The sequence below is a fragment of the Musca domestica genome, unplaced genomic scaffold, assembly GCF_030504385.1.
Source record: "Musca domestica strain aabys unplaced genomic scaffold, Musca_domestica.polishedcontigs.V.1.1 42, whole genome shotgun sequence".
Taxonomy (NCBI): Eukaryota; Metazoa; Arthropoda; class Insecta; order Diptera; family Muscidae; genus Musca; species Musca domestica.
The window spans coordinates 5309291-5326227 of record NW_026712329.1 but is presented as its reverse complement, the minus strand read 5'-3'; the positions used below and the strand labels follow the sequence as shown (position 1 = coordinate 5326227).

The 16937-nt window shown below is 31.9% G+C and overlaps 3 protein-coding genes across 4 annotated transcripts; 2 read left to right on the top strand and 1 right to left on the bottom strand.

Annotated features, from left to right (window-relative positions):
* The first annotated feature begins 256 nt into the window (after positions 1-256).
* LOC101888224 (calmodulin-like protein 4) lies at positions 257-1442 on the top strand. Its single transcript, XM_020039702.2, has 4 exons — positions 257-442; positions 566-596; positions 771-1084; positions 1137-1442. Exons 1-4 carry the CDS (start codon positions 440-442, stop codon positions 1236-1238), a joined length of 450 nt encoding a protein of 149 aa, XP_019895261.1. The 5' UTR covers positions 257-439; the 3' UTR covers positions 1239-1442.
* Positions 1443-2888: 1446 nt separating this feature from the next.
* LOC101888042 (small ribosomal subunit protein uS10) lies at positions 2889-4133 on the bottom strand. Its single transcript, XM_005191748.4, has 4 exons — positions 3974-4133; positions 3687-3842; positions 3349-3438; positions 2889-3077 (listed from the first exon to the last, which is right to left on the bottom strand). Exons 1-4 carry the CDS (start codon positions 3974-3976, stop codon positions 2964-2966), a joined length of 363 nt encoding a protein of 120 aa, XP_005191805.1. The 5' UTR covers positions 3977-4133; the 3' UTR covers positions 2889-2963.
* A 3077-nt stretch (positions 4134-7210) lies between these two features.
* Positions 7211-14885, top strand: LOC101901329 (Fanconi anemia group D2 protein). Of its 2 annotated transcripts, XM_059127060.1 has the most exons (23): positions 7211-7225; positions 7340-7520; positions 7589-7844; positions 7901-8387; positions 8470-8611; positions 8793-8861; positions 8922-9100; positions 10562-10634; positions 10713-10876; positions 10945-11113; positions 11174-11337; positions 11396-11550; positions 11633-11834; positions 11892-12011; positions 12064-12708; positions 12766-13024; positions 13106-13286; positions 13343-13552; positions 13626-13845; positions 13905-14097; positions 14176-14325; positions 14388-14555; positions 14634-14885. In XM_059127060.1, the coding sequence occupies exons 2-23, from the start codon at positions 7410-7412 to the stop codon at positions 14784-14786; spliced, it is 4470 nt and encodes a 1489-aa protein (XP_058983043.1). In that variant the 5' UTR covers positions 7211-7225; positions 7340-7409; the 3' UTR covers positions 14787-14885. The 2 variants fall into 2 exon arrangements, with proteins under 2 accessions (XP_058983043.1, XP_058983042.1); XM_059127059.1 differs by lacking the exon at positions 7211-7225 and having other exon boundaries at positions 7295-7520.
* Positions 14886-16937: the final 2052 nt, after the last annotated feature.

Below are 16937 nucleotides of genomic sequence, written 5' to 3'. Positions count from 1 at the left end.
AAACACCACAAAACTGAATTTTGACCGTGTACGCGGCACTTTACTTTAATTCAATAAAGTGACATAATTCTTCCATTGTGTCACATGTAATTAGGGAATTTTTAAACATAATCCCCAATTTAGGTGGAACTAACATATGGCATCTTATGTTGTTAAAAAAAGAGACACTGGGTAGATGAAAAAAGTATTAAATGTGAAATTTCGATGTTCCAAGTCACCCTGTAGTTTTGGTGAAATTCGATGTTATCGATGCTAGCAACGTTGCTAACTTCACGCAGGTACAAGAAGATAGATCAAGTGAATAGGATTGGACACATTTGGTTGGAAACCTATATCGACTATATTTAATTTTATTTTCTTTCATTTTTTAAAAAAATATAAGTTGGTCTTCATTCATTTTACTTCTTTTTTAACCCATTTTATTTATTACAATAAGATAATGGTAAGAAAACAAACGGCTATTTATACATATTAGATTCGTATCAATTTTGTTGATGAAATCATTGCTAAATGTTCCTACAGATAAATGTTATCGTAAAAAAATTGTTTTTTTATTTTGTTTTAGGCTCGCTACTTCAAGGAACAAGATATTGATGGTGAGTTTTAGAGAACATAAATAGATTTTTTATCGCAGTGATAGCATGCATACCAAATATGAACAATTGGTGCGTGGAGAAAGTTAACATGTCATTGCTCAACCACCTGTTTAGTTTTTGTATTGCACTTGTATACATTTCACAGTTGAACTAATCTGTCTGATTTTCTTTTAGAGTTCCGTGAATGTTTTTATTTGTTTGCTCGTTCCGGTCAGATTACGACCTTAGATGAGTTGACCGTTATTATGAGATCATTGGGCCTATCCCCGACCATACAAGAGTTGGTGGGTTATTTGAAGAAGAAAAATGGTAAAATGAGTTTTGCCGATTTCTTGGAAATTATGCACCAACACACAAAAGTTGAGAATCTGCCCGATGAAGTAATAGCTGCCTTCAAAGCTTCAGATACACACAATACTGGTTTAATTCCAGCTCGTCAATTGCGTAATTTGTTACAAACATGGGGCGAAGGGTTGTCGGTTAGAGAGGTAAGTGATAAGTTACATCGCTAAGGATACTAATTAATTTTTATTTTTCTAGGTTGATAACATTTTCCGTGAAGCCAATGTTGGTAACAACAGCATGGTACGTTATACGGATTTTGTTAAAATAGCTTGTGCTCCTGTTCCCGATTATTACTGATTGCACAAATATATGTATTATGATGTTTAATGTACACATTCCAATGCAAATATTTTGTTAAAATATCGAGGTTTATATAGTTTACATTTTACCCGTATATAAAAGTATTTCTACTTATTTTGATAGTTTTTTCTATTTATTCAATGGTTTTTTATTTATGTATATTCATATAATTAAATAATATCAATTATAATTCAATTTCAATTTTGGTCATTTTTTGTTTTCGGGTAATCGTAAAATCAACGTAAGATAAACATTACAACGGTTATCCATACTAAAAAATCAGGTATGCCATAAAAATACTTCAATTCGTTTTGGCATAAATCGGTCTAATATATATTTATATCAAATTTGATAAATCTTTTTGTATGTAGTTTTGGAAATTCGTACTTATATGTACCAAATTGTACTTAAACTGGTACAATTTAAATTTTTGGAGAACCAATAGAGTTGAGATCCTGAAACTTGAAAATAAGATTTCTATTACATTGTAGGATTGAGGAATTCAGGTACATAGTTTTGGAAATTCGTACTTTTGTGCACGAAAGACACCGAATGGTACTAAATTTGGTATTGCTCGAATGGATACCGCTAGAAATCTTAAATTTGGCATTAGGATCACTGTTTGTGTGTATGGTTGAAATTTGGATATTGTTTTGGTAATACATACTAAAAAGTACTGAATGGTTCTAAATTTGTTTTTCGGGTAAGGGATTGAGTTTGAAGTCTAAAATTTCGCATTATAATGAACTTTTGTGCGGGTTGGTTGATACGAATCCCCTGGAAATACGTACTAAAAAGCACGAAAAATACAAAAAAGTACTAACTTTAGTATTTGGAGAAGGAATAACGCAGGAAATCTTAAATTTTGAGTGAGAGTTTTTAATGTTATGTATGCTGGACAAAGTAAAAAGTTTTTCGAAATTCAAACAAAACATATTCATAAATACTAAAATGCATATTTGGTACTATTTAAAATTATGTGACATGAAATTTAGTGTGAGAATCAATTCGTGTAAATAGGGTTGACATGAGTAGATGGTTTTGGAAAGTTTAAGAGCTCTACTAAGTAATTTATAGATTGTAGGAAAACATATATAGAGTAGGAAAAGAATTATGAATTTCGTTAATCACTGCGAAAGATGTATAATTTAGTCATATTTTACAAATGATGAAAAATAAAGCTACAAAATCTATGCAAACATTTTTAGAAATTTATTAGACAGAAAAGTACCATTTTGTATATACGTATGAATTTATCATATGCACAGCAACTATTTTCGATGTGTATTTAAATTAGTGATTTAACTTGTGAGTTGAAAGGGTGGTCTTTTATTTAATACTTTTCACATTCCAAATCCTCTACATACGATGTATCGGGCATTTTCTTGTATTAGAATAAAGTGAAACATGTACTCATTGTTTTCAGTTATTTTTTACACAAATGGAGAACATTGTCTTCGAACTTGACCAACCGACATCTCTGAAGATCTAAAGAACTTTAACTCTAAGCTAATTATGAATGTATAAATACATTGATTCTAAAATTACCATTGATTATGACCCTTACCCTTATTACATCTAGGAATTTTCTAGTAAATGAATGCTCGTTATATCGGCTAACAATATAGCCTTTGTTAATGAAACCAATTTTTACAGTTTAGTCATCTTTTATTAAAAAGAATTATCTTGTATCATATACATCTATACCGATGTAAAGTGTATTTAGTTGGCAATTGTGACCTCAACTTCTACGCCAGGTTCAATGTTAATGGAGGTGATCTTCTTAACGATCTCAGAGGGAGAATGCAAATCGATGATGCGCTTGTGGATTCTCATCTAAAAATAAACGAGAATTTATATTTACAATCATCACTCTTCAAATACAATTTTAAAATGATTTATTTTATTTTTTTGTAAAACTCGGAGAGCCATAAGGAAGTTGATAATCTACCAAAGGGACTATGAGAGTTCGTTTGATCTAAGCAAATCGCATAGATACTGGCCGAAGATAATCAGAAAATTCTAAGAACTTCCACACTAAAGCCGATATCAGATTTGCCAAATGCAAGTATTAAGCATGCATTTGATATGTAAGATGATAACCTACCTGGAAACGATCCCAAGTCTTGGAACCTTCACCACAAGGAGTCTTACGCGTGGTGATGCGCAAAGTTTTGGTTGGCATGCGTACGGGACCCTAAAAATAAAAACATTTTAATATATTACCAACAATACCTTTTGATGAAAAAATGAAGAATTTGTAGTTATAACTTGAATCATAAAATACTCCCAATTCGTGAAAGATAAGTTGGAATTAATGTCCAATTCAAGTAAAAATTACTATAGCATTTAATATGACTAGATTAAGTTTTTCAAAGAAACAAAACCTCCAGGTAAATGCATGTTCTACCCAATAAACTACTAACTACAATGGACGCAACATACCTTGACACGCAAGTTTTGGTTCTTGGCGCCATTGATCAAATCACGGCACACATTTTCCAAGGAACGTACATTCCTGGAGGTCAAAGTGATACGGATGCGGTGAACCGAGGAGGAATCAGCACCTTGGGGTTTCTCAATATCTTTGCCAGCAGCAGCCTACAGAATAGAAAGTGAGGTTAGGTTATCTTTTAGGGGACACGTGTATCAATAAACAGAAAATAATCATATTTACTCACAAATATGTTTCATGTTTAATTTAATTTGGTTTTTTTGAGATTGATAATTACCATTTTATGTAGAAATCTGGTCGAGGTATTCAAATCTTTGTTTATTTTGAGCAGCGCTGAACCAGAGTTCTTCTAGCCAGTGATACAGTTAAAGACGAAATGGACGAGTTTTTGACTTTCGTGAAGTTAGCAACGTTTCTAATTATCGATAACATCGATTTTCCCCGAGACTACAGGTTGATTCAGAACATCGAAATTTCACATTTAATACTTTTTTTCAATTGTGTGACAGAAAGAAAAACGGAACGAATTTAACAACAAAATTATTTATAAAATTATGAATGAAAATGCTCATATCTGTGATCCACTGGTGGCCATGACGAAAACCTGGCTCCAAAAATGCAGTTTATTTGTAATGGATCCTACAAATATAAATTAAATACAGAAGAGGTTAGAGCGTATTGTTCTATGATCGTATTAAGGGTTCTTACAGTACGTTTACATATAAATGGGTTAACCCACTGGATATGGATTAAAATTGTCATATCCATTACTTATACTTCAAATAAATCCTCTTGAAGTAGGTTAACCCTGCAAAAAGTTTTAACGTAAACATGGCATTAATATGTATCAAATGTAGAAAAAGAAATTTAAATTTCCATAACAATGAAGTAAAGGTAGAAGTACATAAAAAGCTTTCTTTGACTGGCTTAAGTCATCGCTGGCGAATTGATTATTAATAGCGAATTGTTATAGTATTACTATAGAATCAGAGCAGCTGGGAATCGCTTCTACCTGAAATAATTATACCATGGTCCATATATACGTTGTACTACGAATTTTTATCAAAACTGAATTTCAATATTTTCTCAACAATTTTCATATAGTTAAAATAAACGCATATATGCATGGTACAGTACATGATAGAAAAATACAGGTAACAGCAAGTGTTGTTGTACAACAATCGTAACAACAACCACATACAAATTTGTTTTTGTACGTAATACAAGTGTCAGAGTTATGTGTCCAAAAATGTAAACAAAATAATTAATTTTCAATAAATTATTTTAATTTCAACAATTAAAATTTGGATTATTAAATTGAAAATGCAGAAAAATAGTTCTTAAAATATTTAATTTTAATGTTTTCACATCATTCCTTTAAATGTATAAATGTTAGCTGTTGGTCCTATTCTATAAACATTTCAAGCAATCACTGGAAAATCCTGGAAAAGGCAACATCCCTCTCAAGTTGAAACCAAACAGCATACATACATAAAGTAATATCTAATGCGGTGTCGTTATTTCTTTACTGCAAAAAAAGTTTTCGAACCATCGCCTTTGGCGTTTTGTTAAGTACAAGGGCGATTTTTTTCTATTATTTGAGCAAAAAATATGTTCACTTTGCCCTGCAGAGAAATTTTATATCAAAAAAGGGTATACCCATGGTACAACTTTTAAAAAATTGCAAGTATAGAGGTCTAACTGTTTGGCTTGTAATGTCAGAATTAGTATCAAAACAATAAAAAAGCAAACAACTTGTTGCATTTATTTTGAATAAATAATTGAAAACGCGATAACTGAATTAAAGGTCAACACTTTTTTCAAAATATATACTATATATATACTATATATCTCTTAAGGATTATTTCGCTACAAAAACTCTAGATTTTGTCGATGCATACGTTGAAATAAACATTTTGAAAACACCCGAATTTGAATATTTTCTGAACAATTTTTTTGTTATTTAAAAGAAAACACATACATAAACAAATAAAGATGACATATTAAGGCAAGAAAATAAAAAAATTAAAATCATATGGTATCAATGCCCTACCTTGATATCATTGTACCATGGGTATAGTTCTTAAAAAATAGTTCTTAAAATATTTAATTTTAATGTTTTCACATCATTCCTTTAAATGTATAAATGTTAGCTGTTGGTCCTATTCTATAAACATTTCAAGCAATCACTGGAAAATCCTGGAAAATGCAACATCCCTCTCAAGTTGAAACCAAACAGCATACATACATAAAGTAATATCTAATGCGGTGTCGTTATTTCTTTACTGCAAAAAAAGTTTTCGAACCATCGCCTTTGGCGTTTTGTTAAGTACAAGGGCGATTTTTTTCTATTATTAGGCAAAAAATATGTTCACTTTGCCCTGCAGAGAAATTTTATATCAAAAAAGGGTATACCCATGGTACAATGATATCAAGGTAGGGCTATGAAACCATATGATTTAAATTTTTTTATTTTCTTGGCTTAATATGTCATTTTTATTTGTTTATGTATGTATTTTCTTTTCAATAACAATAAAATTGTTCAGAAAACATTCAAATTCGGGTGTTTTCAAAATGTTTATTTCAACGTATGCATCGACAAAAGGTCAACACTTCTTTTCAAAATCAGGTTCTATATATCTCATAAAGATTATTTCACTACAAAAACTCTAGATTTTGTCGATGCATACGCTGAAATAAACATTTTGAAAACACCCGAATTTGATTATTTTCTGAAGAATTTTTTGTTATTGAAAAGAAAACACATACATAAACAAATAAAGATGACATATTTAGCCAAGAAAATAAAAAAATTAAAATCATATGGTATCATAGCCCTACCATGGCAGAAGAATACAGGTAGATGCATCAACGCTTGGGAGCCATGGTAGAAGAATATAGGTAGATGCGTCGACACAGCTGCTTGGACAATGAACTGTCAAACCAATTTTAGAATTGAAAATGTTAAATGAAAAATTATTTAAATTTGTAAAAATTGTTGAAAAACACGACTTATAATAGCCTCCGAATGACGTAGTATATGAAAGTATATGAAAATCTACTTATATTTGAAAAAACATTTAATTTTTTTTGACATATCAATGCTCCCAAGCGTTGATGCATCTACCTATATTCTTCTGCCATGCTTGGGAGCATTGATATGTCAAAAAAATTTAAATGTTTTTTCAAATAAAAGCGGATTTTTATATGTTTTCTTATACTAAAGATTGAATTGAAAGATTGAATAGTTTGGGTCATGTTAATGAGAGAAAATACAGGCATTTCATTCATTTTTCGAGCTATATAGACCATTTTAAAATGAGGAAAATGTGAAAACAAACTTGTTGCATATTTATATACATATAAATTTCTTCAATGTAAACGTATCTTTAAGCACAAGAACTATTTCATTACGCCGTTTCGATTGCAGTGAAGCTACGATATTATATTTTTGACTCAACCAGTTCCACGTTTACTTATGTTTCCAGCTGATTGTATTTTCCTCATATCTCATTCGTAAACAAAAGAGGTACTTCGGTGATTTTGCTTTCTCTTTATTTTCTTATCGGCTTTCCTTTTTGCCTTTCTTATTTGATTCGTTCGGGACGTCTTTCATTTTGGTTTCCCACGCTCTCATTCGCAGATCCACAAGAAAATCCATGGGTTTTCCCGCTTTGATTTGATTTGTATGGTTTATTTCTGATGTATTAAATATGTACAGAAACCGGAAATTTGGAAAATCCACTAGGACCAAGAGTACAGATTCGAATGATGGCAAACGAGCCCTTAATACAATTGACGAGAACTCCACAATTAAAATACCAGTAAGTCTTCCTGTGAATGTAGGCGCGAAATTGTGAAATATTTTATGAATTGTTTGTTTACTTTCAAGCGCATACAAAATGAAAATGATAAAACCAATGATTGTGAAGTTCAAAATGTCGAAGAAGTGTACAGCAGCGAAGAGAATATTCCCGCATCACAAGAGCCCACTCAAAGATATTTGTCACAAAGGAGCACTATTGCAGCTACATTGGGAAGGACACAGTCTCGCTTGAACAGTTCACAGAGACCACCAAATACATATTTCGAACTGGTCCTTATGAAAGCCGGCGTACAATTGGATGAGGGAGAGAATTTTGTTTTGTGTAAGTTGAAACTTTTGATCATGCTCTCCATTTTTTAATAAATTCCTTTATTACAGCTTGTGATCATGTAGCCTTTGTCAGTAGATTACGCGATTTACTGGATAGAAATCAGAATTTTAAAGACAACTATGAAATGTTTAGAAATGGTCTTCGTGATTCATGGCCAAAATTTGGATTGAAGTTGTTGACAGGATGTACTATAAGTATACCGGGGGAGGATAGTGTTTATCAATCCCAGCACAGTATGATAGTAAATTTTTTTATGATTGAATCTCTACGCGATCGTGTACTGGATTTACTATTGGACAAAATCGAGAAAACTGCGATTGAAAAACCTACTTTTACTTCGACCATAAATGTTCCATTGTTACCACTCATGTTGGCTCAACTGCAACATGTTGCGTGCACTCATAGCGACATAATTTACAATCGCATTAAGAAAATATTTGAAAAGGCCTTGGACCAATCAAAATGGGATATTGTTTCAAATGCAGAAATAATATTAGCACCCACTAAACACGACGAGTTTGCCCTGTTATTGATGTGAGTATTTGGAAGCCTTCCTTATAAGAAACAGTTATTTTTTGGTTATACCATTGCGAAATATCTTTTACATGTATTTTAGTGATAATATGGCAAATAGTTTGGAACTGTTTAAAACTGTTAATATTCAGACTTTGATCAATTTAAATCTATCCTCAAATGTACAAGGAATATTAAGGGCAAAGATTTTGGAGTTTATAAAAAATGGGCATTGTCCAAAAAAGGTAAGTAATAAAACTAGTTTTTTCTAAAACGAACTCTCACATTTATCTTTCTTAAATTGAACTATTTTGCATGCAAGGCAATGTAGATTAGGATTAATCGGTAATATGCCACTTTAATTTTTGCTTATTAGAGATAATAAAACATTTACAAGCAAAAATTCCTATTTTTTTTATCATATAGACACTTCCACTTCTTGTGAAATTTCTATTGAAAATACTTGCAGAAGACAATGAGGATAATATGAAAGAGGTAAGCTACAAATTGAAAATACAAGAAAAAAGCTTGTGATTATTTTTTAAATATCTACAGCTGGTCAGTACATTACGTGAAATTCTCAATTGGAATGAGAACGATTCAACAACATTGGCCAAAGATAAACAATTGCAATTGGAATTGTTCAGTTATATAGAACAGGGATTTACGCGTTCCAAAAAATTCTATTCAATATGGCAAAAAACTATAGCTTCCACAAAATCATCAAATTTCAAGCAAGTATAAAATTGGTATATCTGAGTAGAGATATTATACCCTACACCACAAGGTGGTCAGGGTATTATGTCTTTGTGCATTTGTTTGTAACAGGCAAAAGGAAACGAGATAGACAAATAGTTCCTTTTGATGATCTGCATAGAATCACTTTCTGAGTTGATTTATACGTGTCAGTCCGTCCGTCTGTCCATGTATTCTTGTGAACAAAATGCAGGTCGCATTTATTATCCGATTGAGATGAAATTTTCCAAACAACATTTGTTTGCCCAAGGACGAACCCTATTGGAATTGGAGATAATCCGTAAAAATTTAGATATAGCTCCCATATATATTTATTGTGCACCAAACGTGTATTATCAGCCCGAATAGTGTGGAATTTTGCACATACAACCAAATTAGGCCTGAAAATAAATATGACAAATTTGATCGAAATCGGTTCAGATATAGCTATAGCTCCCATATATATTGTTCATCCGATTTGTTATTTTTGTCCTTCGCAGCCGTAATATGCCCTCTGTAACAACAATATTTGGGTAAATATATCAAATGCAGCTCAGAAAAACATTTGCTTAATTTTATCGAGATCGGTTCAGACTTGGATATAGCTCCCATATTCGTCCTTCGTAACTTCGTCCGATTTACCTTTTAATGTGCACCAAACATCTAATATTTGCCCAAATGGGATGGGATTTGGCACATACGACCGAATTGAGTATAGAAGGTGGTATGCCAAATTTTGTGAAGATCGGTTCAGATATAGCTATAGCTCCCATATATATGGTTCATCCGATTTGTTGTATTTGTTACCCACAGCCGTAATATGCACTCTGTAACATCGTTATTCAGGGAAAATATATCAAATACAGCTCAGAAATACCTTTGCTAAATTTTATCGAGATCGGTGCAGATTTGGATATAGCTCCCATATATAACTTCGTCCGATTTACCTTTTATTGTGCACCAAACGTTTAATATTTGGCCAAATGGGATGGAATTTGGCACATACGATTGAATTAAGTCTAGAAGGTAGTATGCCAAATTTGGTGAAGATCGGTTCAGATATAGCTATAGCTCCCATATATATTATTCATCCGATTTGTTGTATTTGTTACCCACAGCCGTAATATGCACTCCGTAACTACGATATTCATGGAAATATATCAAATACAGCTCAGAAATATCTTTGCCAAATTGTATCGGGTCGGTTCAGATTTGGATATAGCTCCCATATATATCTTTATCCGATTTCAACTTAATTTTGCACCAAATGGGCAATACAAGTCCGAATTTAAAAGATACAAATGCTTCGGCATATTTAGTCCTTTGAATTTTAAATTATAATTATAAAAAAAACGTTTTATTGTTTTATGGAGCTCAACTAAATTAGCAAAGTGGTGTAGGGTATCATAAAATCGGCCCCGCCCGACTTTAGGACTTTCTTTACATTTACATTCTTGCAGGGCAATCGATTTTGTTATTATTTTGTTATTGATACACATAAGAGAAGACAACTCATTATATATTGAAAATATTGTAAGTATCTCAGGAGTTCGCGTTGAAAATATTTTCTTTCTCCACAAAACAACAAATTATAATAATTTTCCCTCTAAGTTACGTCGCCATGTCCGTCATTTATCTACATCTGTGGTTCAAGATATACGTAATAGGTATGCTCCAGTATTGGAATATCACTGGCATATTTTGATGCAAATAATAAATGGTTTTCTCCGAGATAAACATAAATCTGTTGTTGATTTTGCCAGGATATCTTGTGGGTAAGTTGAAAACAGAATTAAAATCAAAAGGATTTATAGTACATATCATAACTTAAACTTGTTCCTAGGTCATTTTTTGATATTTCAGAATCAGTTCAAAAACTAATATTGAAAAAGTTATTGGAATTAACATGTGAAAAATCAAATCAAAATACTACCAACTTCGCCCTTAGAATGTTACGCGATCTATGGCAATTATATCCTAGAATTATACATAATTGGGGCATGTTATTATTGGTAAGCAATTCCATTATTATTGCACGAGCTATATTCAAGTTTCATTTTCTCAATATGCAGCCATTTTTAGATCACATCCATGAAATGTCTTTGTCCCAAACTCGCATTGTTATGGAATTATTATCGTCTATAGCCTTTCCAGCACCTACATTGGATGAATGTACGACTTTGCAAGACCAAATTGATATGTTAATAAAAAAACAAATAATTAATCGTAATAATTCGTAAGTAGATTTTGTAAGAATTATTTTTTATTTTACTTAAAAAAATGTTTAATTTTAGAGTTAAAAAGCAAGGTATTATAAGTGCTGTACAATTAATCGACTGCATTGCACGTGTTGAAGAATCTGCCATACAGGCTGAAGATTTTGAAACAACATTTAATACTGTTAGTGATCTACCGGATGGTAGAGGAAAAATTGCCGCAAATTATATGGGTAGATAGATAGATATATTTCAAATTAAAAAAAAAAAAAAAACTTTTTCAAATGTTTTGTTTTGTAATATTCTCTTATATAGTTCGAATTCAATCGTCAACCATGAATTCACCAGAATGTTTGGCTTTATTCTATGATGAATTGGCAAATGTATGCTCCGCAGGCGGAGATGATCGTGCAAATGGTTTACTTTTAGACATACCATTTGTCATATGGCTGTGTGAACTAATGACGTATTATTTTCAAAATAGTTTTGTAGCTGAACACAATCCTGAAACCATACAGTAAGAACATAAATAAAAATTTTTGCAGTCAATTTTTAATTTAATTTCATTTAAAAGTGGCATCAGTTTGGTTTATATGAAATGTATAAACACGCCATTAGATGCGAATACGGAAGAGAGTGAATTGCCACAAATTGCCATAAATATTGCCGAATTAGTTTTGAAGCCCAGCAACGAGTAAGTTATACATATAATTACTTTTAACTATAATCTATACCCCAGTTTTTAGAGCAATTTCGTCCATCCTTGTACTGTCACCACTTTTCAATTTGGTACGTGTTTTACATATGCAACGCTATGAGGGAAGTTTAGAGATTATAAATGCCCTGTTAGGTTGTGCCATTATATTACCCAGTTTCTTTGATGACTCCAATTTGGATGCAATTTTCTATGATTACGATGAAACAATGCAAAAAAAGATTCTTGATATATATTTCCACTGTGTCAACTGGATACGTGAAACTGTTAGCTCATTTGCAACGCAACGTGAAGAAATGATACGAAAAAAGGTTCTACAACGATTGGCTGATCTTATTAGTATTGAAGATAAAATAAGACAATTATTGGCAAAAGCTCCTCGAGGCTATATACCTCCACAATGCCAATTTATAAGTGATAGTTTAAATTGTAGCAATAAACTAGTGAGTGGTGCCCCAGGCAGAGGTCGCCCTGCGGCAACAGGTTCTGGCAATAAAAAGGCTACGAATAAAACTAAAATTGTGGATAATGAAACAATGAATTTGGATGAAACAAATATTAATGACACAACATCTCGACCAGCTGATATAACCAGCAAACTGGCGGGGTCCAGTAAAAATAAGACATCCTTCAAGAATAATTTTGAAAATCTATATGGTCCCAAGGAAATGTACAGGTATTTGAAAATTTTCCTATGCATTTTTTTCTTGATGTTTATAATTTTTCTTTGCAGACAAATGGATACAAACATAATATTGGTATTGAAAGAAAAATTTAATATTAAATATCCTTTGCCAGTGGAATGTTTAGGAACGGAGATGGGTCTGTTAGAGTTAAGATTTATTCTCACAGACATTGTTAGCAAATTAGAATCGGTAGTTGGTATCCAAAAATTCCAATCTGAACAATCCCTACAGTATATAGCCAAACCCGGTCATTTTATGTGCGATCTTTCGGAATTTATCTATATTGTTAACAATGACATGAAAGTTGTAAGTTATGATGACACATTTTACTTCAAACGGTTTTTGAGAAGTATGTTTTCAATTATAAAACTAATGTATGTTTTACAGCTATCCGATGCCATAAATTTAAAGTTGGAAGATGTCCAGCGAGTGTATAGTCATGCTGATTTATTCACAGAAGAGTTTAATTTATTAAAAGTTTGCTTTGGTTTGTGTTTACGATTGCTGGTGGCATATTTCTCGTGGTCCGAGTGGTTTGTTAGTGAACAAAGGATAAACAAATTAAAAGGTATAATTATATTACATTCCTAATTGATTGTTTCTGATTCCTCTTCTTTCACTTAGAATCTCTTTTGGTATGTTTGGAACGCAAAAAGGCCCAAAGTTTAAAAACCAAATCGGTTGGCATTATAACTGCGGAAGTTTTTTCAATTTTCATTAGCTATGAAACTTCAGTGGTAGATTTAAAATCGGCTGTTTATCTATATCAATTGATGATAAATCTAAATTTTCTCTCCAACAAGGAGGCCAAAGAGAGACAATTGCATGAAATACGTAAGGAAATATATTTTATTTTTTTGTATTAAAATATATAACTTCGGTCAATTTTAAATATATTTGTTTTTAGGTTCATTATGTCGCACTTTATTGTGTCGCAAGTGGTTTAACTATGAAGGTCTTTTGGAAAAGGGTGCGCAGTGTAATGTATATTTAGATGAGTTGGTCAAAGGTTTCCTACGTGATTCCGATTTTAAGAGGCAACGTGAAATATTACGTGCTGTCAGTGATGAATCAAAACACTTGAGCGGCAAGGATACATCCCTAAAATCTTTTCCAAATTTTAAGAAGTATTTAGTTAGTGTATTCAAAGAAATATTAATATTGACAGTAATTTCCTTCATTCCAGGGCTAATTTTCCTTTGTTTTTTCGTGGTTTATGTGAAATTCTTATTACCGCAATAAATGACAAGATTACCAGCAATGCCTTGAAATCAAATGACAAACTTGAGTTATGGGAATCTAGTTGCAAGTTACTCAATATGCTATTGGAAATAGTACAAGGTTTGGATATACCTAGAAATTTTCAGATATTCGTAAAGGTATTTTCTTGTTTTTTTTTTTTTTTTTTTTTTTTTTAATAATAATTTGTGTAAGACTATTAATTTTTTATTTTTCAGTATTCCCATTTATACTTAAAACTTGTTCTTCAACATGGCCTGCCTGTGTTTGAGAAGTATTTAAGACAAAATCCCGATCGTGTATGTGAATTGATAAAAACAATGCAGACAACTACCAGATATTTACACCATTTATGTTGCCACTCTAAAGTAAGGTTTTATTTATTTATTTCCAGCAAAATAATCTTTACTCAATATTTCTTCTTGATTAGGCCATTAAAAATACGGCAATTGTCAGTCAAATACCATTTTTACGAGAGACTGTGGAAAATTATGTTTTTCGTGTTAAAGCCCTATTAACGGCCAATAAGTGTGCCTCAGTATTTACAATGGGCAATCTGAAAAATAAAGACATACATGGCGATGATTTAGTAACACCGGTATGTAGCTCAAATACATCGATTATGTATTATTATATTGTTTAAATGTCGTATTGTATTTTTTGAACATTATTGTAGTCTGTTTCGATGAGTACGGGCACCAGTCATGACAGTGATGAGGAAATACCAGACGATGATGTTAGTGTTGATGAAACTGTAATGGGATGCGATGAAAGTGATAATACACGAAATGATCGAAGTAAATCCTCGTCAAGAAGCAAATGTTTCTAAATATATGATTTTTATTTATTATTATATATTTTTATACTTTTGTAACGTGTACTTCTAAACGTCAAAGCTTTGGAAAATATTAAACGCTCTGCAACTGCACTGTTTTTAATTTAATTGGGGTGAGATTAAAAGTACTAAAAAACACAACACTTCGTACCTTTTGGTATTTTGTGAACGGATACAGCTAAAATCTTGACATTTGGTATACAAATAAAGTTTGGGAAGTAGTGTTGTTATAAGTAGGTGGTTTAGCTTCACGGATAGATCTGGAAATTTTAAATGTTGGTTTTGGAAATGCGTTCAGCAAGCTTACAAAAGTAACTAAATGGTACTAAATTGGATATTGCGTAAACGGATACTGCTTGAAATCTGAAATTTTGCATATGGAACACTTTTCGTGTGTAGGATTGAGATTTGGGGGTGGTTTTGAAAACAGTACTAAATTTGTTATCTGTGTAAGGGATTGACTTGGAAATCCAAAATTTGGCGTCAGGATCATCTTTGTGCGGTTTGGTTGATCCATAGCGGGGGATTTGGAAATATGTAATAAAAAGTACTAAATGGTGTTAACTTTGGTATTTTGGAAAGGAAATGTACTAAAATTGGTACCATTTCAAATTGTGTGAACGTATAGTGGAAAGCCATTAAATTTAGTATGAGTATCAATTCTTGGAAATGGAGTTTATGGAAGTGTATACTAAGTGTATGAACTGTACTAAATGGTACTGAGTTTGGTGCATTTCCGTTTTGGATGCACCGAATTTGAAAAGTTGATATTGGGATCACTGCTGGTGGGTAGGGTTGAGATACAAAATTTGGTATTGGGTGAAGGGATAGAGCTAAAATTTTGAAATTTGATATTGAAGTCAATGTTAGTTTCTAGGATTTTCATATGGAGGCGTGGTGGACAGAAAAACCGTATCCGCTGTGCAATGGTTTTACAAATATCCTCCCCAGTAAACATTAATAGTATGTAAAATCTTCAAAGTCTGAAAATTTAGTGCGATATATGAAGTTTTGCGTGGTAGAATAATACAGGTAACAGCAAGTGTTGTTGCGAACAAACGTAACAACAACCACATACAATTTTGGTTTTGTACCATGGTAGAAGAATATAGGTAGATGCATCAACGCTTGCGAACATTGATATGTCAATATTTTAAAATTGTTTTGTCAAAAATAAGTACATTTTTATATATTTTCTTATACGATGCAAATCGGAGGTTGTAACAATATGCATTTCTCAACAATTTTTACAAATTTTAATAATTTTTCATTCAACATTTTCAATTCCAAAATCGGTTTGACAGTTCATTGTCCCAGCAGCTATGTCGAAGCGACTACCTGTATTCTTCTACCATGTTTTGTACGTAATGCAAGTGTCAGAGTTAACTGTATAAAAATGTAAACAAAACAATTAATTTTTCAATAAAATATTTTAATTTCAAAAATGGTCATATCGAATTTGACACTAGTATTAGCATGGAATTTTTGATTAAAATTTTCTGTCGAACTGTGCATTTTGAGAACGAGATAGGCTTAGCACGAATCTGTTGTAACGAATCTAAGGTGGAATTTCCGCTGACGAAGTAGCTGGCACTTCCTAGTTAAATATATGTAGGTCAAGTCAACGACGGAAATTCTTCAAAAGTGGATTTTGGTATGTGTTTTATGTGCTGACATTGATTTCATTTCGATGTTTGACTACAGTAATAGGGGCACATAAGTAAGATCATGGTACAATGAATTCAAGGTAGGGCAGAACTACCATATGATTTAAATTTTTTTTATTTTTCTGGCTTAATATGTCAACTTCATTTGTTTATGTGTGTGTATTATTTTCAATAATAAAATAATTTGTTCAGAAAACATTTAAATTCGGGTGTTTTCAAAATGCTTATTGCGACGTATCGACAAAATCTCCACTTTTTGTCGCGAAATAAACCATAAGAGATGTATAGAACATGATTTTGAAAAGAAAATTTGACCTTTCATTCAGTTTTCGCGGTTTTAAATTATTTATTCAAAATCAATGCAACAAGTTGTTAGCTTTTTTATTGTTTTGATAGTAATTCTGACATTACAAGCCAAACAGGTAGACCTCTATACTTGCAATTTTTTCAAAGTTAGTCTACCTTGTATTCATTGTAC